We start from the raw sequence: 27332 nt of genomic DNA, 5'->3' as shown, positions 1-27332 counted from the left end.
GAAACGGTCTCATGGATCGTATTTTGTGAGATCAATCTCTTATTTGAGTCATCAATGAAAAAACTATTATTTTTTATGCTAAGAGTATTACTTTTTATTGTCAATATCAGTAGAGTTAATTCGTATCACAGATAAAGATTCGTGATACCATCTAACAAGGGACCTACTCCACTATATATATATATATATATATATATATATAGATATATATATATATATACACACACACACATGATACATACTCTTCTTCATTTAAAAGAAAAAGGGGCTGCAATGCAAAAATGTCAAGGAACTAAGGATTGGTGGGAATATATATAGACAGAGCAAGGCCAACTTATTTAATATAATTCAAGAACAACCAGTAATGAACGTCAGAAAACTTGTCGAAGAATTTCAAGTTATATCTTGTGTGTAATCAATTTTTCATCTCACACCAAAAAAAATCACAGATAAATGACTTGCGCCCTTTTTCTTCAACAGTCTTCGTAACAAGATTTATCCATGGAGTATTTTCTTTGAAATATTTGGAATCCGCTTGTAATATAATAGATGGATTGCGAAAACGTTAATATCCAATCATATACTTGGATTGCAAATCCCAGTAGATCTTGGATTGCTTCACCATTTCAGCTCGTTCGGAAACCGATCTCTCATTCCAGTATTCCTTGCAGCTACACAGTTGAATGCATAAAAATGGGTCAACTTTAACCAAAAAGACTGAAATAATATGTACTCCATGTGAGGTTTTAAGTACTCACTGTTTCTTCAAGAGCAAAGACAATTCCATCATGTGTACCGCATTACCATACACTCCCGCCTGCATTAAGAATCAAGATTTCAAAAAGAGCCTGGTGAGTAGCATTTTATGGCTTCAAAATTCTAGGACCAAGCACCATTATACCAAAAATGATAGTCCGACATTTAATGGCTTAAAAACTGTAGATAATTGTAGGAACCCATTAAATTATCGTTGATATCATCTACAACTCCAATTTTTTAAATCGCCACTGCTTATCCTTGCATGACAACAGGTGTAGTTGTTGCTACACAAAAAAGCCGCTCGGCGATTGTTCTACTAACTTACAATTTGTGGAAATCTAATGCCCAATTTAGGTTCTTACAACAATTATAGTACAAAATGTTTATCGTTATACCAGCAGCTATAGCAAATAATGTGTGAGTTCTAATCTTCTGAATTGTTAAGCAAACCAAATGCCTGCATTCAACTGTCGTTCTGTATTGACGGGTGCACGAGCGGTAAAGCTGATTATTATTCCCCAGCTATCTAATTGAAGATCTTATTACTAGAATACATATATTTTACATCCAGCATAGATGCCATAAAGAATAAAGAAATAATGTGGATTAGCTGACCAATAAGGAGATAATGACATTTCAAATAGTGCGCAGTCCAGCGAAGTTAATAGTGTCTAGTAAAATGGAAATGATAATTAAACAGACATATAAACAGAATTTTAATACCACAAGTATCCACATATCTAACCTCCCTGCAGGTGGGGCATCTTGAATCGGAATCTGCAGCCTTGAGGCCTTGAAAGATCATTACAGAAGCTGCAGAACAAGCACATAATTTGCAAAAGAGATGCCCACATCCCAATGCATATGGTTTGAAAACAAGTTCCTGTACATTATAAAAATTGAAACTCAGGTTACTGCAAAAGAAATTAATTTCACCCTTATCAATAAATCCTAATCCAGAAAGTAACCTTACCAAGCAAATAGCACATGTTAAACTGTATTCTAATTTCACGTTGTCTGGAAGAGTCAGCGTCATAACAGGATCTGAAGAACTTAAATCACAAGAGAATGGATTGAGTAGTTCATCAAGCTTTTCATTGTTCGATTCACTAAGATTAATAAAGAAAGCCCCAAGTTCTATCAGCCACGGCGATTGCAGAATCTCCATGTGCTCTGACCGCATTTTAGATTTGAATTTCCTGCCATTATCAGAACTGTGTACCTACACGGACATACAAAAATAGAAGAAATGCAGAACCCAATTAGATACCATCTCTACGTTTTTTAAATCTTATTGCTTCTGTATATAAAATCATACTTATTCTTGCTTACTTTATCATACTTCTTGAGGATTTTCCGCATAGCAACAGCATTCATCATTACATATTCAACTAACATTTGACATTCCTGTGCCTTGCCATTATGGGGGCTCGTAAAACATCGGAGGAAGCTTGTGATGTATCTTCTCATTCCATGGTCTTGAAGATTGAAAAGGCGCCTAACTCTCGAACTAAAGCACCCAGCAATGTCTGAAACCTCCTTTGTCAATTCAGAAAAGAACTTCTGATCACATACTACAGATGACAAAAAAATTTAGTTATTTAAACTTTTTAGATGCAAAATAATCATGTAATAAAAATGCCAAATATGCAAAATTTGGAAAAAAAATTGACATCATAAACCATGAAACACATGCATGTTTCCTATCTTCAAAACAATCAGTGAATAAAAATGCTTAAATGCATTTTTATGTATATTTAACAAGAAATAATGTGATATCCAACTCATTACAAGCCTTGGGCATGAATAAATATGATAAAACATGGGGAGATGGTTAAATTGTGTTTCAGGTCTGTGGTTCTGTTGTAACTTCTTATTTTGTTGCAGGGCATCCATTCATTACTCTGTTTTCCATCAGTTCTTAAAGCCCAATGTTCCAATCTTGCTCAGAACCAAAAAAAATATCACCTCATTCATATAAGAGGATAAAAAACATGAGATCTTAGAAGTGCAATATAAAAAAACATGTCTGTAAACGGCCGAAGCACCTTTCATCATGAGACATTAGAAGTGCAATATTAAAAAACATGGGTCATCAAAAGGAAGTTCGACCTTGGTCGTTAGTTAAGCAAATTAACCAAGCTGTAGCTCAATGAGCTACTACAAGTCATGTCTGTAATTCTGACCAATCCAAGTCTATCTGGAAGGACCTCTGTGAAAAATAAATCCCTCATCCCCTGTTACGTTTTACAGTCTTCATATTTAATGAGTTGATAAAAACTTTGAAATCCGAAAACGCAGCTAATTCTTGGTGGCATAGTAACGCTAAATGGTTCACAAGTTTTTCAAGTTAGCTAAAGTCTTGCTCGATTCATGTTTGAAATTATCAAACTTGAGCCTATCCGAAAACATGCCGAGCTTCAACATTTTAAATTATATTTCAAATGTACCTAAAATTACATGAGCTTGAGTTCAATTTAGATTGCAATAGAGCCCGATAATTAAGTTCAAGGAATTCTAACTCGGAGACGAGCCGAACAACATAAAAAGTAGAGTGTTCGAATTTATTTTCGTTTGCTTTCCAGGTGACACAGACGAGAAATAAACTAGCAGCATATCTATAGAATTTTAAGTCCATCTATGTTGGGAAAGATAGCCAAACTAAATAACTTTTCTTACATCAGAACGTTGATTCTTTTCCCTTTAGCGGTAATATCAGATCAAAATATTTATACGATATCAACAATGATAATAATTATGAAGAAAACGTCTCAAGGATTTTTACGTGGAAAACCCAAATCAGGTAAAAACCATTAGATCGAAGTCCAACAAAAGAAATCTCCACTATATCAATAATGAGTACGAATCGTTCCTACAACAATAGGAGATAACAACAACTCTCCCTATAACAACTTAGGGGACACCGAGAACTTCAAAAATAATTATTCTTGGATGACATACTCAATTTCACTTTTAAAGTGGAACTCACACAACTCTAATCACATAGAAAATTCTTTCTGATGTGGAAGATCGGACATTGCCGCAACCACATAGCATACTAAAATTTATTTAAATGAATAGGCTATACAACACTCAATTACTTTTATTTTTGCATGTCTTGGGATGGATGGATGAATGCAAATGTATGGCTATTTATAGGAAAAAATTTGGGTTTAATGAAGTGTGAATGATGGATGTATTTTCAAAGTTTGGTAGCCTAACTTTGAACCAAACTTTGAAAAATGGTTTGAATACAAATTATGCTTGAATTGTCAACAATTCTCCCCCTCAAGCTTCATTTTGTATATTCAAACAGACCTGCCACATTTCTATAGTTTTCCAGCTTTTCTTTGGACAATGGCTTCGTAAACATATCAGAACCATTATCATCGGTATGTATCTTCTCAAAATGTAACAATTTCTTGTTCAACGCATCTCAGATCCAATGATATCTTACATCAACATGCTTTGACCTTGAGTATAAACTGAAGTTCTTACTCAGATGAATTATACTTTGACTATCACAGTATAGCATAAACTTGTCTTTTCTCAAGCCTAACTCTTGTAGAAACTTCTTCAACCATAGTAGTTCTTTACATGCTTCAGTTGTGGCTATGTACTCGGCTTCTGTTGTGGACAATACCGCACTTTTGAAGTTTTGATTGCCATGAGACTGCTCCCCTGCAAATGTCATCAAGTATCCGGATGTGGACTTTCTAGAATCAACACTAGCCATATCTGCATCAGTATAACCTTCTAACACAGTTTGACTAGTTCCAAATCTCAAACAAAGCCTAGAAGTACCTCTCAGATATCGGAATATCCATTTCCCATGTTGACCAGTGATCTTTGCCAGGATTCGAGAAAAATCGACTTACCATCACCGAATCGATGCCGATCACGATGATAATAGCACCCAAAAATGCGGAATAAAATAACCAACAAAAACACAAAGATTTACGTGGTTCACCCAGAATAGGCTACGTCCACGGAGCTACTGCAAATATTTTATAACAGGAAGAAATATTACAAGTGTATACACCAATACACTCAATATTTCTCACTCTCAATCTGAGTATACCAAGAAAAATAATTTCTCTAACTCACACAAGAGCATTCACGTACTCAAGACAAAAATACATTTTTTTCTATGCACTATCTTTTTATCAAAGCTGAAAAGCTTTTGATTTTGTGATACAATAACTGAAGGAATTGAGCTCTATTATAACTAATTCCCTCCTGCAACTTTTGTAAACATTCGATGTGGGATATGTGAGTTAATATTATTTTATTTAATGTGGGCCCCACCTCATTAAATAAATCTCACTTAACAACCATGCCAATTGCTTCGTATATACCATTGCATACATCAAACTGCCGACTGCTGAAGCATAAGGAACCATTTCTATTTCTTTCTTTTCTTCCTCACTTGTGGGACATTGAATGGAACTTAGTTTGAATGACCTGCAAGTAGAGTACCAACAGCCTTTGCTTTATCCTATTTTGAATCTTTCAACAACTTTCTCAATGTAATGTTCTTGAGATAACCATAATTTCTTATTGGTCATATCCCTGGAGATCTTCATTCCAAGAATCTATTTTCCTGGTCCTAAGTCTTTCATTGCAAAAGACTTGTTAAGCTCTCCCTTAAACTTTTCTATCTTGCTTGGATCATGACCAATGATCAACATATCATCAACATACAACAATAATATGATGATATCATTCTGATCATATTTCTTAACAAATACACAATGATTAGAACTGGTTCTGTTGTACCCATGATTCATCATGATTGTATCAAACTTCTTGTACCACTGTTTTGGAGCTTGTTTCAATCCGTACAAACTTTTGTTTAGTCGACACACCATATCCTCTTTGCCTTTAATTATGAATCATTCCGGTTGCTCCATATATATTTTTTATCTAGATCACCATGAAGAAATGCAGTCTTAACAGCCAATTGTTCTATTTCAAGATCCATACTAGCTGTAAGTCCTAGAACAACTCTGATAGAGGACATCTTCACCACTGGTGAGAAAATTTCATCAAAATCAACACATTTCTTCTGGCTGAAACCCTTCACAAATAGTAGCCGTGATTTATTTTCTTCAGTCTTCAACCTGTAAACCCATTTATTTTTTAGTGCTTTCTTCCCTTTTGGTAGCTTTACTAAGTTGTAGACGTGATTTTCATGAAGCGATTGCATATCTTCTTTCATCGCCTCGATTGACTTATCTTTTTGTGTACTTGATACAGCTTCTTTGAAACTCTCTCGTTTTCCGTCATCAGTGATCATCATATACTCATGTGGGTTGTATCTCGTAGAAGGTATTCTTTGTCTGGTGGACCTTTTGATCTATGTTTCTGAAGGTGGAGTTGACGAGTTTTCTTGAGCATCTATTGGCTCAACTAACTCGTCATGCTCAGTTTGTGTTTCTCCTCGTGATCTTGAGTTGTGGGGAAATAAACCGGATCTAAATTTACAAGAATTTCTGAATTGGATGATTGTGATTGTTTGTTATGTTCCACATCAGAACCGATTTCATCTCCCAGGAATACAACATTTCGGCTTCTAACAATTTTTTGATTCTATGGATCCCATAATCTGTATCTGAACTCTTCATGGCCATAACCCAAAAATATGCACTTTTTGGATTTGTCACCAAGCTTGGATCTTTCATTTTTTCGTATATTAACAAAGGCTTTGCAACCAAACACTCTCAAGTATTTGTATGATACATCTTTCCCAGTCCAAACTTTGTTAGGAACATCACCGTCTAACGAAGCTGATGGAGAAAGGTTGATCAAATCAATTGCAGTTCTCATAGCTTCACCCCAAAAAGAATTGGGCAATTTGGAGTGTGATAACAAACACTTTATCCTTTCACAAATTGTCAATGTTCATTCTTTCAGCTAGACTATTGTGCTGAGGGGTTTTTGGAACACTTTTCTCAAGCCTGATACCACGAGTTATACAGTATTGCTCAAACGGACCCCTGTATTCACCACCATTGTCGGAACGAATACACTTCGGTTTCTTTCTCGTTTCTCTTTCAACTTTTGCGTGAAAATGCTTAAAGACCTCAAGGACATGATCTTTAGATTTCATCGCAAATCATCAATAAAGGTCACAAAATATAGCGCACCACCAAGAGTTCTGTCTTTCGTGTAACACAAATCTGAGTGTACTAACTCCACGCATTGAGTTTTTCTAGATGAAGAAAAACTTTGAAATGCAACTCTCTGTTGTTTTTCCGGCCAAACAATCAACACAGGTTTCCAAATGCATACCGGATACTTCAGGAAAGAGTTTTCTCTTAGCTAAGAAGTTTCCATTCCCTTCTGGCTATTATGTCCAAGTCTCTTGTGCCACAACTCAATGGATGAGGTTTTTGTAGATGCATGAACCTTTCCATTGGATATTTTTGCTTGCATGAGGTAAAGAGAATTTTGCTTCATGCCTCTAGCAATAATAAGAGATCCTTTGGTGAGTTTCCATTTTTCTTCACCAAAGTGACTGAAACAACCATCATCATCAAGCTTGCCTGTAGAGATGATGTTAAATCGAATATCAGGAACATGTCCAACATCTCTGAGAATGAGATGACACCCTGTATATGTCTCTAAGACAATGCTCCCTATACCAACGACTTCAGTCAATCCTTGATTGGCCATTCTAACTTTGCCAAAGTTTCCACTTGAGTAGGACGCAAACATATCTCTGTGTGGAGTAATATGATATGAAGCTCTCGAGTCAATAATCCAATTAGTTTGCTGGTATGATATAGTGACTCATGCATCATCACCAAGGATGATAATATCTCCACCAGATGTAACTGCAGCCGTGTCTTTCTCTTCCGACTTTGTCACATTCCTTTGATCTCTCTTCTTTTTTCTGCATTCTCTTTCATAGTGGTTTGGACCTCCACAATATGGCACTTGAATTCTTTTATGGTCTTGGACTTTCCTCTGGATTTGTCTCTTCCTTTATGAGGTCCTCCGGTTGTAATTTCTTCCTCGAAGTTGACGCTTTGGCACATGAAATTGGTTGTAAAAAAGATATCTTGCCAATAAAGTACCTAGGGGTTCCATTGGGTGGTGATCCATCGAAGATAGATTTTTGGGAACCGGTCTTATCAAAAATGGCAAGGAAACTAGCTTCATGGAAAAAAGCCTTCCTCTCAAAAGGGGGAAGATTGGTTTTGATACAGTCAGTGTTGAGCGCTTTGCCGTCATATTACATGTCTTTATTTAAAGTGCCGAGAAGGGTTGAGACGCGGATGGATAAGTTGATGAGGGACTTTTTGTGGGATGGTGCAGATGGGGATAGGCATTGTCATATCGTCGGCTGGAAGCAGGTTACTAAACCTAAGGACAGGGGCGGTTTGGGTGTGGGGAATATAGGTTTGAGAAATCGAGCTTTGTTGGGAAAATGGTGGTGGAGGGGGTCGCTGGAAGGAGAAAAGTTATGGAAAAAAGTGATAACAAGCATTTATGGTACTCGAGAAAATGGGTGGGATGTGGGTTTGGCAAGGAACACAACTTCAGAAGCCCGTGGAAATTTATCTCTCGATCTTACCCGGCTTTCCTTCCTTTGGTTGGGGCGGTGTTAAGAGAGGGTAATATCATTCGATTTTGGGAAGATGTTTGGGAGGGGGAGTCATTTTCACAGAGCTTTCCTTCACTATATAGGATTACCACAACTCAAAACAAACCGATTAGCAGCTTTCTGGCATCACATTCTGAGGGACCCAGTCATATCTTTCATTGGGACATTCGTTTTAGAAGAGAGTTAAATGAGGTAGAAGTGGGTGAGTTCACAAACCTATTAGGGGTTCTCGAGTCGGTGAGACTGGAGAGGGGTGTGGGGGATTTTAGAGTTTGGATGGGAGACCAGTCAGGAGTGTTCTCAGTTAGTTCATTTTACAATTCATTCTTTCCTATATCATCTGTTCCTTACTTTCAAAGAATCTGGAAAGTACCAATCCCTCATAAAGTACGGGTTTTCGCTTGGATTTTGGCTCTAGGGAAACTCCCCACTTATGATTCCATTCAAAGAAGGTGGCCCTCGTGTATGTTGTGTCCTCAGTGGTGCGTGTTATGTCAGAGACAGGAAGAAAATCAAGACCACTTGTTGGTGCATTGCTCTTTCGCAAGAGATATTTGGACGAAAGTCTTGACGGAATTGGGTTTTCAATGGATACTTCCGAGGTTCGCGGCTGATATGATAATAATGGATTTGGGAGGAGTTACAAACAAAAGATTAACGCAATTCCTGCCAATTGTCTTACACTGTACGCTTTGGTCTATATGGTTGGAGATGAACAAAAGAATTTTTCAAGACAATTCAGACTCCACAGACGAAGTTTGGGAAAAGATAAAGTTCAGGGTTGCGAGCTGGACTATCATTGTTAAAGATTTTCAGCATTTGTCTATTTCTGAATTAATTAGGGACTAGAATTATGTGTGGGCATGATCTTACTAGGATAGTGCTTAATATGTTATGTTCTTAATTCTACTTAGTTTCATAGTTGGCTTCTTGCTTCTTTCTTCTGGATACTTCATTTAGAAGACAATATTTGACTGTTTGTAATGTCAGTTTTCCATCAAGAGCAGAATTATTGAGCGACACCACAAGAGTATCCCAACTATCTGGCAAGGAGCTCAGTAATAATAGTGCCGTAACTTCGTCATCCATGGTAATCTTCATGGTGATAGATTGGTTGATTAGACCCTAGTAAGCATTCAGATGCTCTGTCATATTTGCATTTTCTTTGTATCTCATACAAGATTTCTGATTATCGAAGCTTTGTTCAAGGCATTCTTTCTCTCAAACATAGCTTCAATTTTGGTCCACAGAGCATCAGTTTTATTCTCGTTCGCGAAGTGATGAAAGATACTATGTTCAATAAAACGCCGTATGAAACCGACAATTTTCCAATGCAGTATAGTCCATTCTTCGTTTGATAGGTTTTCTGGCTTGGCACACTTACCACTCAATAGCAACTACAGATCTTTACAATATAACAGGTCCAACATGCTTGTCTTCCATATGAAATAATTTGATCCGTTGAGTTTAAACATCCCACCAATGGATGTGTCCTAATGTAGCTGATAACACTTGTTGGGAAAGATTGCCAAATTAAATAACTTTTCTTACAGCGGAAGGGTTGATTCTTTTCCCCTTAGCGGTAATATCGGATCAAAATATTTCCACGATATCAACAATGATAATAATTATGAAGAAAACGACACAAGGATTTTTAAGTAGAAAACCCAAATCAAGGAAAAATCACGAGATCGAAGTCTAAGAAAAGAAATCTCTACTATATGAATAATGGGTACAAATCGTTCCAACAACAATATGAGATAACAACAACTCTCCCTATAACAACTTAGGGGACACCAAGAACTTCAAGAATAATTATTCTTGGATGACATACTCAATATCACTCTCAAAGTGGAACTCACACAACTCTAATCACATAGAAAAAAATTTCTGATGCGGAAGATCAGACATTGCCGCAACCACAGAGCATATTAAAATTTATATAAATGACTAGGCTATACAACACTTAATTGCTTGTGTTTTTGCTTGTCTTGGGATGGATGGATGGATGAATGCAAATGTATGGCTATTTATAGGAAAAAATTTGGGTTTGGTGAAGTGTGAATGATGGATGTATTTTTTTGAACCAAACTTTGAAAAATGGTTTGAATACAAATTATGCTTGAATTGTCAACAATCTACTCTTCTTCACAACCCCCATTCCTGAACTGAAACCAACAAATAAACTCAAAACCCAATAATTACATGTTTCTACACACAAAATTATCGATAAATTAAAAGGTATTAACGATAAATCACAGATTACTAACATGGGCAAGACTCGTATTGACAACACAGAGATAAAGCATCGTCTTCTCCATTATTTTCAGAAGAATCCTTGTGATCCCTGCATCTCCTGCAACTTTTGAGAACCTTTTTAAGCCTTTTGTACTCAACGTGAGTCGATTCCTCGATAAATCTCTCCTGATGCGCCTGCAAATACTCCGTAAACGTTTCCCCAAATTTCATCTTGGCAGATCATTTAACATTGTATTCTCAAAGAAAAATTTATAAATTTCAAAGTCCGATTCAAAAACAAAGATTTCGGAAAAGATTTTGATGGGCTTCGATCGGATTCTATCTTTTACCCTTGGAATTTTTTGTGGAAGATGATTGAGGGGGGAAGTAGAGATTGATACGAACTGGGAGAAGTAACGTCCGGCATTCTCGGAGGGCCGACGGAGAATATATATACATATAACTCTATGAGGGATTCACTATTTTTGCATGTAATGCACGTGGGTGTTGGAGTAGTCACGTGACTATATTTTCCTCGTACACGTGCGATTTTGCCATTGTCTTTGACCAGGTAAATTATATTTTATTTATGATATGTGATTGTCGTTTAAAAAATATTTTTCAAGTGTAAAAACTATTTTGGGGTGTAAATTTTATTTGGGTTAATTGTCAAATTAGTATATAAATTGATTTCATAGTTATATATTTGACAAAAATTTGTATGAGACGGTTTTACGGGTCGTATTTTGTTAGACGGATCTCTTGTTTGGGTCATCCATGAAAAAATATTACTTTTGATGCTAAGAGTATTATATTTTATTGTGAATATCAGTAGGGTTGACATGTCTCATAGATAAAAATTCGTGAGACTGTCTTAAAAGAAACATACTCTATTGATGTTGCTGAAATTGGGGATGCTAACAAGGAGGTCTAATTTTCGCTTGGGGAGCTCGGATCAGACCTTGGTACGCTGGCTGGGAGGTCGGATCTTCGCCTTGGGAGCTCGGATCAGACACCTCGAAATCAAGAAACACAAACAAGAGTGTTAAAAGGGGGCCAGAAGGTTGTTCCGGCGTAGCCCCTCCGACGCTCAAGTCAGAGAACGGAAAACTGAGAGAATAATGTGTGTGCAGACATGGGCGGAGCCAGCATATGCCCAGTGTGGGCTGTTGCCGACACTGGGCCAAATTTTTTTTATATGTTTATATATATATATATATATATATATATATATATATATATATATATATATATATATATATATATATATATATATATTTATTTATGTCTAAATTTTTAATTTATGTATGCTATTATTATATGTTTAGCTGTCTATACTGATCCAATTTTCTTTTAATAATTTGTAGACCCAAATTTTAGACTCAATTTTTTACTTGTTATTAGTATCTTAGTATACACTCTATATAGCCTTCTGTATGTGTTTTTTTTTCTCGAGTCACAAACGTCATATAGTTTGAGCAACAATCATTCCAATTCATTTTCATTACTGCTTAATCTTTCATAATCTCTAAAAAAATCCAAAATATTACCAAATTTTAGGTTCGTTGTTTCGTTCAATGTTTGTCGATCATTCCATTGTTTTATAATTTTATGCTTTTTCCAATCGATAATGAATTAATGCTTATTTTTCGAACGTATATTTTATATCATATTTTGTTTTGATTTCGGATTTTGTACACATCGTTGTTCCTCATTTATGACGTTTTTCCATCAATTATCAATGCTATTGGCTGTGCGTAACTTGTGTTCAAACTTTATGACACATTATTTTTAGCTGTCGATTAATTATTGCTCTCTTTTTTGCTTTATTAATTATAATATATAGTTGCCTACCTTGAACCAAGATCCTGGCTCCGCCCCTGTGTGCAGAGAAAATGTGAATTGAATTTTAGAGTTAACGAAACCTAGTATTTATAGGTGAACCGTAGAGTCCTAGTTTGGTAGGTTTAGATCTTCAGAATCTTCGGAAGATTTGGTGAGATCTTGTGCCAGATTTGATTAGATATCGTGCCAGATTTGGTTAGACTCACAACGAGCCTTATTTTTCTGGGCTTTGCTCTCCGTGGGCCATGCACTTAAGATCTGAGCAAGAATTTTCATATGTATGAACCCGCCTGAAGGCTGGACCTCCTGGGAGCTCAGCTCGGGAGCTCGGCCAAGATGTCTCCCATCACAACGATACTACCATCTTGGAGGTCAGATCGGCTTGGGAGGTCGGTATGGGAGTTCGGCTCGGGAGCTCGGCTGTCCTCTCCGATCGTCGCAACTGCTGATACGGGAGGTCGGCTGGGATGACCTCCCGGGCTTCTTAGAATGCTAGGCTTCCAACAAGATGGGTTGTCGAGAGCTGGCCGAGTCCATCCTCCATCCGGGGGTATCATCTATATATTTAACCAACAAAAAAAGTAATTTATTCACCATGAAAAAAGCTTTTCCCGTATTTTTTTAAGAAGGCACTTTGACCCAATTAATACAATAGGCATTATTTTAATTATTTAATAATATTTTGTGGATGAGTTGATCGTACATATTTTGTTCGAACTAACGATTATAGGTCTTTTGCATCTCATATTTTTAATAGCTCTATTTATTCAAAAAAATATATAATGAAAAATTTATATATATTTATCAATTTACGATTTTGATTTTAAATTATCAAATTCCAATTTAGGTAATCAATTATTGTTATTTTGATAATTTATATATTTTTTGATATGATGTTGCTATGACATATTTGTAATATTTACGTGGTTGTTGTGTGTAATGTATAATTAAAAATATCTAAAATAACTTGAAAATGAATTATTAAAACTGAAATTAAAATAGACAAAAAAATACTATAATGGTGAAATACCAAATATATAAAATTAAAAAATTAGGGCAAAATTATATTAAGCTACGCCTCTTTCTATAGACATAAGAAGCCACGGCGGAAAAATTAGGGCAAAATAATAAAAATTGGGTAAATCGGCCGTTCCTCTCCAATTAAAGCCAATATACATTCCGTTCCAGAGAAAAGGCTGTTCCACCGTTATCCCGGTGATTATCGGGCCTCTGGAGCACCTTCCTTTGTAGGTATAAAATATGTCTGGCGATTGCAGTTTTGCTTACAGATATTGCGAACCATTATGGTATCATGTTTGCATTCGATGCTGATAGAAACGTTGTTTTGTTTTATGACGTGTGATGTTTTTGTGAAAGAAAACATGTACTTTCTTTGATAAAAACCCATACAGATTGAATGCATGACTTAAACCTGTTTCATATCTAGTTTTCATGAGGAAGTATTTCTTAACATTGCACATGCACTACATTTACATCGGCTACACAGGCTACTGTGAAGAGAATAACAAGCTTTGGAGGCTCGTCCAGTTAAAAAGGCCAAACCTTGAACATAAATTATGGGGTAACTGATAAGCTTGGGATTCTCTCCCACTTATAATTAAGTGTTGAAGATTTGGGTTCCCCTCTAGAGTATATTGCCCGACATTCGGACATCAAAGGGAGTGTAAAAATTGACCAACAACCATACAACTTGGGCCAAACAACTTGACCTTGTGCTCATGGTGGTCACTATACTCACCGCTTAACACAAATAAAACTGTACAGCCTTGTTATTACCGGTCATCTGAATATTTTCAGTTATGAGTTCTTATTCTCCGAGTGGAAATTGTTTCCTGACATGGTTCAATATATGCAGGTCAAAACCAATGGTGAAGCCAAAACAAAGATATGTTCAAGTTGTTGCTAAGAATAAGAAATTCAAAGTGTTTCCGAAGTTGATCCACTTGGTCATGGCAATTGGGCACTTGTCAAGAAACAGCGAGTGACAATTATAATCCCAGCATTACCTATTAAGATGCTGTCCACATTTCCTATTGCAGGGAGGGTAAGCTACAAGAAACGCCTAGAAAAGAAATCCTCAGTCACAATGCCCATCATTGGCACCTTCCGCAAAACAATTAGTTAATCAAACAGAGAAACCCATTAAATTATCTCCCGAGCACACTTCGTCTACAAAAACAGTCCATCTTTACAAACTGTAATATAGGATTGAGGACAATTCATTATGTTATATCCATTTTTTCAAGTTGTCGCAATGTATTGTTTCTGCTGATTTTGAGTCCTGGGATTCCATTCGAGTTAAAATAAATGGGAAATGTTCGATAAAACGCGCCAGGTAGGGGTCGAACCTACGACTTTCTGCTTAGGAAACAGACGCTCTATCCACTGAGCTACAGGCGCTTTTTATTATGTTAATATATATAATACATTCTTATTGGAATTTTTAAAATCCGGCAAACCTTCAACAACCTTGCTAATAAGTGAATCATTTTGTTCGAGTCGTTCAGATTAGTTTCCAGTGGTAATTATAATACACATAGCCCAAATTGGGTACCACACCCAACAAATCGAACTTATCAATTAAGACCTAGCTCATGGAGTTTAATTTAATGGTTTTTAGAGCGTAAATCTCTCAAAAGCCCAATCCAAATTTGTTGAACACAACACGATTTGTCCACCGCCTGGATATCTCTTGAAACTTTGCTCGTGCCTTAATGATATCAAAAGGCCACTCTTTATAAATACCTTCGGAATCTCACCAGGGAAAGTGGATATCGATTATATAAATATGAGATCGTGAAGAGATATACTAAGCATTAAAGGGTCTAATTTTTGTATTCTCTCTATTAGCAACATGAACTGTCTCTTGTACATATACGGTCCTCTATAAAAACATGAAATACAATCAAAACAAAAAGATTTAAAACTCGACCAAAGGAAAAAAGCACTTAATGGAGGCCAAACTATAACTATACAACCCCATCAATCAAAATCTAATAATGAAGCACGATAATATCTACCCACCACCAAAAAATAAAAGACATCTAAGCCTTAAGCCCTTCATCCAATTCCAGATGAGAAACAAGATAATACTGAAAACAACCCATGATCCCTTGCAGATGAAAAAAAGGAACAAGCATCATGCATCTTTCTGCTTGTTCCCTCCATTGAATATTCACACTTCAAGATTTTCGCCTTCTTGTTTCGGTATCAAAGTGAGCATATTTTCAGGTGCATTTCCCACTTAATTGTATATTTTCACAGGTTTCTCCAATGTATGGCGGCTCTGTGATGGTCACAAGGGTAAAATATGATATAAGCTTCATATCATAATCTGGGTAATATTATCAGTTTAACGATATGTCAAATATCACAACGGGAAAACGTTGAATTAGTTCAAAACTCAAAAAGGTAATTCAGTAATGAACATATGAAGTTTCTCTGTAGTTTTGTGTATAGCCTTGAATCATAATAAAACAAAAGGTAAGCGTCAATCATATAAGATCTGTCAGCTATAGCAGTCCGACGAAATTACCTGGCTTGCAGCGTAAGTCCTTTTAGGAGAAGTATCTGAGTGCTCTAACCCCAGGTACTGCTCCCAAGCGCCATAAATGTCTCTCCTCTGGAAGAGAGAAAAACAAAACTTATTAGTCTTGATTTATAATCCAGGAAAAAGTCAAATAATTCACTAACAAAAAATACTGATAATCAAGCAACAAAGACCAGGTTATGAAAATTACCTGAAAACGACTGGATACAATGTCAGAATCCTCGAGATATTCTGGGCGTCCAAGTGACAAAAAGGCAAACTTCCACTGAAGGAAGAAATCCCATTATCAGAAATAGTATTTTAGCAATTGAAAAAACCAAGGGAATTCATTCTCAGAAAAAAAAGGAATGTACAACACATACAATTGTTTAACAAATATCTCTGTAGTTCAAATGTAAAAAAGGGCATACCTTAGAAAACTCATCATCTGGAACCTGCAACCTCTTTTGAATTCGTACTTTAACATTTTCTAGTGTTTCACCTTCGTGGATGACAAGAAAGAAGGGTTCCCCAAAATTCGTGACTTGCTGTTCCATATAATGCAAACAAATAATTAAATAGTTGCAAAGTTCAATATCTACATCCATGCATAAGATTGCATATTAGCGTCACTCAAGATCATCATTGTCAGAGATCGATGACTCTGTATAGAAACAACCAAACAGCATCATATGGCAACTACTGCAGGATATACTTTAGTACCATTTGATTCTGGGCACTCTCCTTTGTAATATGGTAAACATGGATCAACCGGTCATTGGCCCCAAGGTTCTTCTCTTCTTCTGGAATCTGAAATAGGACAAAATTTAGAAATTACGAACCATATAAATAAACAGAAAACAATAGGCAATGTCAGTCTTTTCACCTAACCAGCAAAAAAACTGCAAAGAGACTTGATACATCTCCAAAAACACACCATGGCAGGTTTTTCAAAAAAGTTGTGCTTGCGTATACCTACACTTAATCAGACATTGTTCATAATTCATCTGCTAAATTATACTGAATAACTCATCTTCAATGTTGCAGGCTAAGCTTCAACTTTGAAAGTTAAAAATAGGATTCACAGCAGTGCAGGCAACTGCACAAATAGAATGTGAAAACAAAATAGTAGAGATTTTGAGATGTGAATGTACCTCCTCAGCACGTAGTGTCCAGTACTGGTCATTTATATTCTCGATTTTCTCACTGATAGGAAAGATCTGCAAAATTAAGAAAGCGGAACCCGGAATAAATTCAAAGGATACATAAATTCAGAAAGACAATAAAATCAATGTGATATTAAGAATTCCAGAAAATTAGTGACTGGAACATCTATTCAAGCCAACGCAAATCAAGGAGAACTTTCTAAACAGAATTTCAGGAACCATGCAAGGGTCAGATCAGTTGTTAAAAAATATCTTGCCTAGTATATGATAAAGATGCAAAAACTTTTCTGAACAAGTCATTGCAAATATCAGGGTAGATGAATTACCTTGTAAATCTTGTGATAAAAAACTTCAAGCAACCTAAGTTCTGCACTTGGATGAGACAATTCTACCTATGATTGGATGCATAAGATGTGAGATCCCATCAATATAGTGCCACTACAAAAACAAATATTATGCAAAGGCAATCTTTGACAACCACCTTTGTTTTAATCTCGTTGAGAACATCTCCAACAGTGCTTTGTTTTGGTAATCTAATATTAAGAATTAAAGCCTGAAAAAGACAATGTAGTAAAGTTCAATTATTTTATAAAACCTAAGCAGACAAATGACTTTATCAGTAAGGAGCACAGCAATAGCAGCACCTCATCCTTTGTTGCATGATGGAAGGCGACTTTCAGAGTTTTCAGACATTGTAATTCTGGAAGAGGGATGTCCAGCACTTCATAATAGAGTGTATCAGAGACCTACCACGAGAAATCAAATACCATCGATCCATTAACAATAACAAAAACACCCAGTCTAAGTGTCTAACCAGTCTCAGAATCCCCAGCAGCACCACCACCCCCACAAAAAATATATATATACAAGTGGGCAGAACAGTTTACTGCTGAGCTACCTGATTGTAGTGAACCAGCATGTCTAGCAAATGGTCCACTGATCTATATTTGATAGGATTGGGCTTTGGTTGCTGAGAGTAGCAATTATGAGAAGTAAGCCGAATTTTAGACCGGTCATCCAAGCCGAGGTGCTTGGCCACTCTTTCCACAACATCATCATAAGTGTGATTCTTTGCTCTGTCGATTTAAGCCAAACATGATAATAATTATAATAATTCTATCTGAAGCTTTCAAGGAATAAATCAAAATATTTAAATTTGCAGTCACAACTGTCAATACAATGGTCTAAAAAAACTTACAAATCCAGGGAAAAATCATCTTCCTTGGGTCTCTCCAAAGCTCGAAAATGAACAACCTGCAGAAGGGTAAATATATAATGAAATTAACTCAAGCAAAAAGTAACTACAGATTGAAGTAGAATACTTCTTTCAGAAGTGGAAAGGAGAGGAAGTAGCTTTTCAGAAACACTGCATAGCGCAGAAGCAGCAGAACAGAATGAAAATTCAACGCACATAAATTGTGCCACCCTGTGTGTTGCAATCAATAAATAAAATTTTCATCTAAAATGTACAAAATTGACCTGGCGATTCTTCACATATTCCAAAAACATTGGAACTTCAGGAAATCTGATGTTCTCTTGACCTTCGGAGAGAGGTCGTTTTTGGAAGCAAATAATGTCCCCATCTTCAATCTAGGGAGGATATATGGAGGAAAAAAGAGTGAGAAAATAACAGCAATAACAACAATAAAAAAAAACAGAACCCAATTGAGTAAAAAAATCACTAGGGTACAACATAAAATACCTGACTAAACCGAAATGGAGCTCTTTTATCAAGGCGTTCACACATAACAGATGGCTCATATTTAATTTCCTAGAGACATGGCAATCAACAACATTAGTTGTGCAGTATAGTTCAATACTCTTAAATGGCAAAAGGCAAAGCATATGACCAATAGCACAGAGTAAATAGAGGACCAGAAATACCTCAAAGAGTTCAATCTCTACATCAGGAGCCAACGCAGCCAATTCATTTAATTTTGTCAGGATATCAATTGGTTTGCTGTATCTTTTCACAAAAAGTCTCCCGACATATCTGAAAATTGTGGTAATCAACTTAAATTGGTACCCATAATGAAACAAAAATACAAACAACATATACATTCAAATAAATACCGAAGCTCTTCTTTTTCAGGGTCATAAAACTTGAAGAACAACAGTATGTCATCCTTGTGTTTTTCTGGTGGAGGAACAGGATGTAAACCCTATAATTCATGAACGGAAATGCACGTAAAATAGGAACAACAAATATCCTTCAACGTTCACATTCAAATGCCAGCAATCGAGGTCATAAAATGTTGTAAAAAAGATACCAATCCATCCTCTATTTCCAAAAGCAACTTCAACTCTGCATTGTGGGCCTTACTGGAAACTTCCCTCAATGCTCCCACCTGTACAACATAATTGTGAAAACGCTGAATAATATTTTAGAGGATTGACAAAAAAAGGAAAGTGGAATTAAGTATCTTACAAAGTGTTTGTCTCACGGAAATAGACGAAACATGGTAAAATTAAATGCAAACTAGTAATAAAAACCATCTCCGACATGTATCGCATATCAAGGCAGCGATGGCATCCACATGGGTATGAGGAATAGTTGAACAAGAATTAAAGCCATCAAAATCAAAAAGCTGAAACAGGACTTTTCAAAGCCTTCACACGTGCATAATGCTCTTCATCCTATAAGATATTTTCAGGTGGCATCACTTTGATGAAATTATGGTAAGCAACGGGGAGAGATGTAGGTTGTGGAAAGTGAGGGTAATTTGTGAATTAAGAGACAGTCAAAAAAGCAGAAAGAGAATAGTTTCCTGTCCTTCCATCAGACTAAAGGAATATTGTTTGGACATCTAGCACACAATTCAAGGTAGATTTTATAAGTAATTCAACCGTTTTTTATTTTAAGTATTCACAGGGGTGGATAATTTGGTTGCCGTTTCAGGTAACATTGACTGGTAGAGTTTGATGACTTCACCCAGGTAATTTCTAAGCAAAACTTGCACATTGGGACTGATCCATTTAGCTCCGCTCAAATTGGATTTTGATCATATCATACACGTATCTCACAATTTAAAGTCCTGAATTCACTCAACATATTATCACACTATGAATTCTCAGAAAGGATTTTCTCTGTGATTTTATCAAGTGGTAAAATGGAAAATAAATTGTATTGATATTTACATTTTGTGCCTCCTCCTCTGGCGTCAATGGCCTGTTTGGGCGATAAGTATGGTTCTGCCTTTTGGCCCAAATCCAGAAGCGCTGGACTTGAACTGGAATACCAAATTCTTTAGCAACTTCCTCCTTCAAATTAACATCAGATCATTAGCATTGTTCTATTATATAAATATATTGACAATAGTAAAGTAGGTATACAAAATATAAGAAAAAAGTGAAAAAGAAACAATTAATACACTGGCAGTCTCATTTCAGGATCATAAAAATTATTGCAGCTTTATAAGTAAACATATAAAAGGTTGAGAATTGAAGCTGCAAAATTCCTCAAAGAAGTTACAAACTCAATCTATATTTGCTGATTGTGGACTTGTGGTTAGCTCTGACAAGGAGTGCCGAGAACAAACATGTCAAGACGCATTTCAAATTACTGTAGAAATTAGAATGGCATGAACATTATAGCATGGTGTTTTCTTTTTCCATGTTTTCACCAGCCGATAGAGAAATAGCATCCCACAACAAATTGTGTGTGCGACCCTGTGTTTCTAAAACGCGGTGAGATTATCCTTCGCTCAACTGAATTCCACGGATCTCGCTTGCGTTCATCTATATTTCCATCCTGTCAATCAAGGCTTATCTTTGAACTGAAATCATGGAGGTACTAATACTAATGAACGACCTCACCTCAGTTTATGTAATCTTTCGCAGACCCCTCCCTCAAGGTTACAGAAAGTAAGAGGGCAACCACATATGCTAATGCTATATGCCCGTCTAAAAGCTTTAATTGCACCCAAATATTCATTTTCAAAAGTTTTAAAAGAAATAGATCACAATAATAAACTATTCAATATATTGAACATGAGAAAAGGTACCTTGAAAAGGTTAAATGGCAATTGTTTCTGAATTCGAAAGTTACGGACTTTATCATGGTCAACAAGATCAAAATATATATCCTTTCCAATCTGTTCCTTCAAATCCTCATCACGAGCAACCTGCAAACATGAATAAATTGCTTCAACAACCCATCCCTATAAATGCCACAATCAATTTTACTTCAGAATGAAAATATAACCTTGACGATAGTATAAAGGTGGGCCTGAGCTTTATATCTTTTCTTGTCCTTCTTTTCTTCTTGTTCTTTTTTCAGCCTTATCTGGGGAAAGTACAGTATGACATGTTTAGTGATACACTTACACAGAACAATGATTCATCAAGACAAATCCGTGTTCACGAAAGAAAAAATTACCCTCAGATGTTCAGCAATATCCTTTTCATCCACGTCGCAAATTATTTTATCCTTGTCACTCGCTCGTACATACACCAGCATGTATGCGTTTGAGTACTTTGTAAATTTGAATGGAGTATTATTGTATCCAGGATTTGTCTGTGGCAACTAGAGGACAAAAGTGAAGATAAGAAACAGATCAGAAAGGGAAAGCAAGACGCTGAAATAAAGAGAGAAAAATATTACCTCTTCTTCACCACCATATTGCTCCTCCAATGCTTTCTTCACATCTTCCTTGGTGACCCTCTCATCATCAAATTTGTACCTATGAGGAGAATCACCATGCAGTTTCAAATCTCAATACCTAAAAATTTTATCATACTAAAGAGAGTGTAGTCATCTAGCAACTTAGACAAGGTGAACCGATGGATGAATTACAAAAATTATACATAAGTTGTGTCCATATACTAAATAAAGATGGAAAAGTGGGTGGGAGGGTGGGGGTGGGGGTGTGGGTGGGCGCAGGGGTGGGGTGAGGTGGGAAAAAAATTTCACGAGCGCGTGCAGTACCATTGATCGGAGAGTGTCGGCCTCATGAAAGCATGATAATGTCCACCATGCACTCCGCCACTATGAACCAAAACACTGTTGGGAGGAAAAAAGTGAGAAGGAAAGGTAAGTAAGGCCAAGTTCAAAATCCAAACAAGTAACAGCCTAATTATTGTAGCTAATGTCATGGACGACCTTGCCAGGGCCTAGTCACACACGAGCCAAAAATACATAATGATCATTTTCAAAGATCAGTAATATGACCATTTGATGCCATACCTGACAAGTTATCAACTAATTTAATTACATTTTTCACTCTAAAAGGATATGATATCAATACTAAAAAGGTAAAAAATCGTTAAAAGTCGTACATAAAGATGCAACACCAAGGTTAGGCAAGTCTTTACTGACACACCAAACTATATACTAATCACTCAAATTCAAGTTGGAATTGCCAACAAACAAAAAAAATCTACAGGCAGCAAGGACAAGCAATGAGAAACTGAGACATCATGCAATAAAGTTCATGCAAGGAGAAGGCCGACTTTTATAGAGTTTCAAATATATTCCTCATGCCAAGTAAGCAGTTGCAATCGATACCCACAAGAAAAGAGAAAGCTAAAAGGTTGAAAACATAGATAAAGTTAGTCAGATAGATAAAACACAAAGGAGGCACAACCACCTATGAAGCATGTAGAGGTTTTGTATGCTCCTATCTGCTTCTGGAGACAAATACTTTCCATTATCTCTATCAAGATCAAGTTCCAATGGAAACTCATAGCGGTCATTTATCTGCAACCATGAAGTAATTTTTCCGAAGTTGCGTACAAGGCAGGCATCACGTCAAGGAAAAATTTAAAATCAAATCAATCCAAAGTTATGTAATTATATCAACAGTCATCTAATAGACAACAAATTAAAATAACATCTATGAGATAAGAAAAAAAGAGAAACTTCTGACGAAGCTTGTTTCTCAGAGAAAATCTGCCTCAAAAAAATGTAGAAAGGAGGAAAAACCATATGGCCAAACTACATTCACACAAATCGCATCAACATGACATTGGATAGTAAGATTTAGACAGCATCAACCATGGATGCCAAGTATAACAGTCATTTGAAATTACTGTGGGAATATATAGTGAACACCAGCCACCAGCACAACCAGGAAACTGAGGCTGAAATAGTATTGTAATATTATACTCAATGCAGGGAGGGAGAGATCAGGGATCAATCAATGAGTAGAGTCAAGGACATAACTACTGAATATGAAATTAACTTGACAATCGACAACTGTTCACGTCCCTCTTAGATGAATTTCATGGATGAAGCCAATAATTGTGCACATAACATAAGAGGTAAACAAGACAATACTGTATGAAGAAAACACAAGTAACAAATTTTACCCTAAAAAGTAAAAACAAGCAAAAGATAATCAAACATCAACATTAATAAAACAACAATGAAACTCCAAAATTTATATTCGCTAACCTTAACCATTGTATCCCTCATGAAATCATACTCAAAACGCTTTAACTGAAGCTGCAGAACTGGAGGAAAGTCAATGAACAACACCCCCTTCTTGGCATCCTAATGTCCAAAAATATTTTCAGCTCGTTTTTTAGCAAGAGAACTGATTTTAGAGATAAATTATGTACAAATAACAAAGTTGACCGAGTTTCAGAACAAACATAAACATAAAACATAAACCTCGAATAAATGTTCATTAGATAAGCATACGGTTCATTATACTTTTTCAACAACCATCCATGATTGGTATGTCCCCAATGAAAATCATCCTGCTGGAAAAAAATGTTCAAACAGCATAAAAGATGATTTCTCTAAAGAAACATAATTTCGAGACACCCTCTAATTTATAAGCACCAAGTCAACTTTTCAACTCCTCTTTATAACACTGTTAAAAATTTAATTTAATTTCAATTTCTCAGCAAGCCAACATCAGTTCTGTGGGTCTTAATCATGCTTCAGCTCAATATAATCTACTATTCATCCTTATAGTCCCGGACAACAAAAGATAAATAGTAACATTTATGGATTAGACATTTATCAATCAGATCAGCAAAAACCTGCAAACCATTCTCTTCAGCATGGTACTTGTTATCTCCTTCAAGCCGTTCAACTTCAACATACTTGTCAAAGGAAGCATAAACATCCTTACATCCTTTTACATCAAGTTGAAGGTCTGCCACAAATACAATAACATGTAATAAACAATGAATTTTGTGGCCTACACTAAAAGATAAAGAGCTACTCTAAGAAACAGATTATACCATAAAATGATTCCTTTCGTGTGGATTTGAAGTCTACATTGATACATTCAATGTAATTCATATGGTGCCCTTCAAACAACTTTTGTATAGTCCCCTCAACAACAGTTCCCTGTTCCAGTAAAACAACTATATCTACATCATACCTTTTTATAGATAGTACATCAGAAAATAAAAAAACTAGAAAGGTGGTCACATCAGATCCACTTACCTTCATCTTGTCTTCAAGCTTTTCGCATAAAACTCGGTTAAGCTCTTGCACATCATGCTGCATGAAGGAATCATGTGTATCCCATCCAAAAGATTTAGTTAATTCTTTGGTAGCCACACTGGTGTCATTATATTGTAGCTTATAGAATAAGCTCTGTAATGCCAAGGGGATGCTCCCTGTGGGGTCGTCATTCTCTGTTGTTGGCATATGGTATACAGCCTGATACAACATCATTCAGGTGAGGCTTATTAAGACTCCCCTAGTAACAAGCCCATTCATTTAACAAACATGGAAATCAGAACTAGATAAATGATAAAATCCTATTAATACCTTTCTAAAGTAAGGAATATGGTACAAAGTTTGGAGAAGAGAGTTCATGTAACAAGTTGCTCCCTGGTTCTTCAATCCAACATGACCTGTCTCTTTCTTTGAGTCATAGGACATGTAATCAATGACCTTACGAACAGCAACATCAGCCTCAATAACACAAGTATCATTCACAAGGTATCCCTTGTTCGGATCATAGAGCTCACTAAGCGGCATGAAAGATGTGAAACCCCAATCACTCTCCCTTTGATTGAACTGGTGTTGTGTGTCTGTGATACCCACAAACAAGGATTGGTTCACAAAAATCATAACTCAGGCAGAAAATGTTTTGTTTCAGAGGAAAATTGAATCGGTATTGATGTTCCATGGTATAACAACCAAGCAAATAATTCAAAGAATACTTAACCAACAAGTAACGTCAATTCTAAAGTAAGAAAATATTTTACAGTTTTCTTTTCAAGAATTCCAATCCAAACCTGATTTCTATTTTAATTACCAAGATCCAAAAGATCAATTAGCTAACAAAAGAATATATGTACAAAAGAAGAATGGTTTGATGTGAACACCGATTACAAACACTAATAAAATAAAATTCACAATGAAAACAACCAATTACTAAAAAACTTCATGAACAATCATATACAGACTACAGAAGTATGCGAGAGTGCTTGTATGTATGTGAGTAGAAAATACACAATAGCCCGCAAAAAGAACAGATGAACAGGTAATTCATCATAAATACCTTTTTTCATTGTATATCTGTTATGCACCTGATTAACTACAGCCAGGCTAAATTGTGCATATCTATTCCACCCATATGGCAAGGTTGCTGAGTCAGCAACATCTAAATACATCGACAAGTAATCAACGTTATTTCCTTTTGGGAAAATAAGCACGCGCCTGCAAAAACCAATGCATGTCAAAAGGCAACAAGGACATTTAATGAATGCATAGCAACATAAACACGAAATCTAGTTTTAAAGTGCATGATGACAGAGAGCTAAAGAATCATTCTTCTATTACACGAGCCAATATAAAAGGAGAGAGGTAGTAGCATTTCAGCTATTAAATACCATTTATATCCCCCAACAACGAAGACATCAGAATAAAGCTTCTTCACATTCAATCGAGAGAAGTTCTCTATGGTCCACGTGTAGCGAGATGCCTGAGGTTCATCATTTGCCTGGTTTTCCACAATTTCAGCATTGTCCGCTGGTGCCACTGGGAAAGTGAAAGCGTTTAAGATATACATACAACAAAACACCATGAAATTCACTTTGGTTAAACAACATACTGAAATCTGAAAAACCCAATAACCACATGCAGCATGTCGGACTGAAATTCAAAAAAAATCTCACTAAAAATAAAGAAAAAACCCGGAAAGTACTTAATAAAAAGCAAACAGATAGATAGCAAAACGCGAGCACTGATGGAAAAGATCACCTTCCATGGGCTGAGGACCTTCCAGTAAAGGCTGGGGACCTTCGACCAAATCAGAGTGCGGTACCAGCATCTCTTCATCTTCCTGCTGCTACAGTTTCACGAGAAGAAAATAAAATAACACGCCTGATCCAATAACCCAAGCCATTTTCCCAATTTAAAACATCAATAAAAAGATTAAATTCGATTGTTGAACTCGATAAAATTGAAGTCAATCACTTAAAAACCTTCACAGTCACTCAAAACCCTAGTAGATCACAACCATTCAGGCCCCATAGACCAGCACGAAAAGCAAAAGAAAAAAGAACAAATTGAGAATTATCATCACAGATTACAAAATAGAAAATTGCATGCGCGCACACATAACACAACGGCGTCGAAAATTGAAAATGGGACTTGATGAGAAACGAGGGCGAAGAAGAAGAGAGCGGAGTTACATGCACCGGCTGAGGAGTCATCATCGTCATGTCTGAATAGATTGTATCTGCTCGATCGGTGAATCAGCGAGAAATCGATGATTTTCGACAGAGGTGGAAGATCGGAAGAAGAATGGAGAACAGGAAGAGCATTTTCGGTTATTATTTTATTATAACTAAATGTTTGGGTCTCTTAAATAATATAAAAAAAATATTTTAAAAAATTCAATTTTTTGAATCAAATTTAAATCCTACTTATTGTATTTACGAATATATAAAATACATCATCAGAAAACTAAAAATCTAGCTAAATAAGAGAGTTTTAAATATGAGTATAAAAAATTTTGTGTGCATTAAATATTATATCTTTAACAAAATAAAATAGAATTAGAAAATAGTATTTTTGGCCAATAACTTCATTTTGTTAAAAATGTTACATTTAAGACTAATTGTTGGATGATTGAGTTTTAAAATTAAATGTAATAATTTATTTTACATAACATTCATATATAATATATTAATATTTGTTCATGCATATTAGTATTGTACTTTTTTTTTTCTACTTTATAAATCTTTC

General features: G+C 35.9%; 2 protein-coding genes and 1 non-coding gene across 4 annotated transcripts; all 3 read right to left on the bottom strand.

Annotated features, from left to right (window-relative positions):
• Nucleotides 1-315: 315 nt before the first annotated feature.
• LOC140839723 (probable E3 ubiquitin-protein ligase BAH1-like) lies at nt 316-11041 on the bottom strand. Its single transcript, XM_073206644.1, has 6 exons — nt 10642-11041; nt 2092-2333; nt 1733-1981; nt 1505-1642; nt 759-817; nt 316-671 (listed from the first exon to the last, which is right to left on the bottom strand). Exons 1-6 carry the CDS (start codon nt 10838-10840, stop codon nt 566-568), a joined length of 993 nt encoding a protein of 330 aa, XP_073062745.1. The 5' UTR covers nt 10841-11041; the 3' UTR covers nt 316-565.
• A 3761-nt stretch (nt 11042-14802) lies between these two features.
• Nucleotides 14803-14875, bottom strand: TRNAR-CCU (transfer RNA arginine (anticodon CCU)). The gene has a single exon. It is a non-coding gene; the product is annotated as a tRNA-Arg (tRNA).
• Nucleotides 14876-15285: 410 nt separating this feature from the next.
• Nucleotides 15286-26923, bottom strand: LOC140839721 (ubiquitin C-terminal hydrolase 12-like). Of its 2 annotated transcripts, none has more exons than XM_073206641.1 (32): nt 26777-26923; nt 26343-26430; nt 25973-26120; nt 25642-25799; nt 24903-25168; nt 24573-24791; nt 24365-24473; nt 24161-24276; nt 23565-23663; nt 22759-22868; nt 22098-22172; nt 21774-21852; nt 21549-21695; nt 21375-21455; nt 21175-21294; nt 20309-20431; nt 19441-19518; nt 19244-19332; nt 19055-19163; nt 18873-18941; nt 18650-18760; nt 18369-18424; nt 18069-18246; nt 17815-17916; nt 17652-17723; nt 17497-17562; nt 17159-17224; nt 16728-16814; nt 16436-16552; nt 16216-16290; nt 16011-16097; nt 15286-15761 (listed from the first exon to the last, which is right to left on the bottom strand). In XM_073206641.1, the coding sequence occupies exons 1-32, from the start codon at nt 26804-26806 to the stop codon at nt 15720-15722; spliced, it is 3372 nt and encodes a 1123-aa protein (XP_073062742.1). In that variant the 5' UTR covers nt 26807-26923; the 3' UTR covers nt 15286-15719. The 2 variants fall into 2 exon arrangements, with proteins under 2 accessions (XP_073062742.1, XP_073062743.1); XM_073206642.1 differs by having other exon boundaries at nt 26343-26427.
• Nucleotides 26924-27332: the final 409 nt, after the last annotated feature.

The sequence above is a fragment of the Primulina eburnea genome, chromosome 8 (assembly GCF_022965805.1).
Source record: "Primulina eburnea isolate SZY01 chromosome 8, ASM2296580v1, whole genome shotgun sequence".
NCBI classification, from domain to species: domain Eukaryota; kingdom Viridiplantae; phylum Streptophyta; class Magnoliopsida; order Lamiales; family Gesneriaceae; genus Primulina; species Primulina eburnea.
The sequence above is the reverse complement of the archived record's forward strand: the minus strand, read 5'-3'. Positions and strand labels throughout refer to the sequence as shown.

Coding starts and splice junctions, on each gene's coding strand:
- LOC140839723 (XM_073206644.1), bottom strand. CDS start 10,840: ATGAAATTTGGGGAAACGTTTACGGAGTATTTGCAGGCGCATCAGGAG. Junction 1,982..2,091: donor TCCTCAAGAAGTATGATAAA/GTAAGCAAGAAT, acceptor ATGTCCGTGTAG/GTACACAGTTCTGATAATGG. Junction 672..758: donor TCTTTGCTCTTGAAGAAACA/GTGAGTACTTAA, acceptor TCAACTGTGTAG/CTGCAAGGAATACTGGAATG.
- LOC140839721 (XM_073206641.1), bottom strand. CDS start 26,806: ATGACGATGATGACTCCTCAGCCGGTGCAT. Junction 17,563..17,651: donor TCAACGAGATTAAAACAAAG/GTGGTTGTCAAA, acceptor ATCCAATCATAG/GTAGAATTGTCTCATCCAAG. Junction 16,291..16,435: donor CAGATGATGAGTTTTCTAAG/GTATGCCCTTTT, acceptor TTCTTCCTTCAG/TGGAAGTTTGCCTTTTTGTC.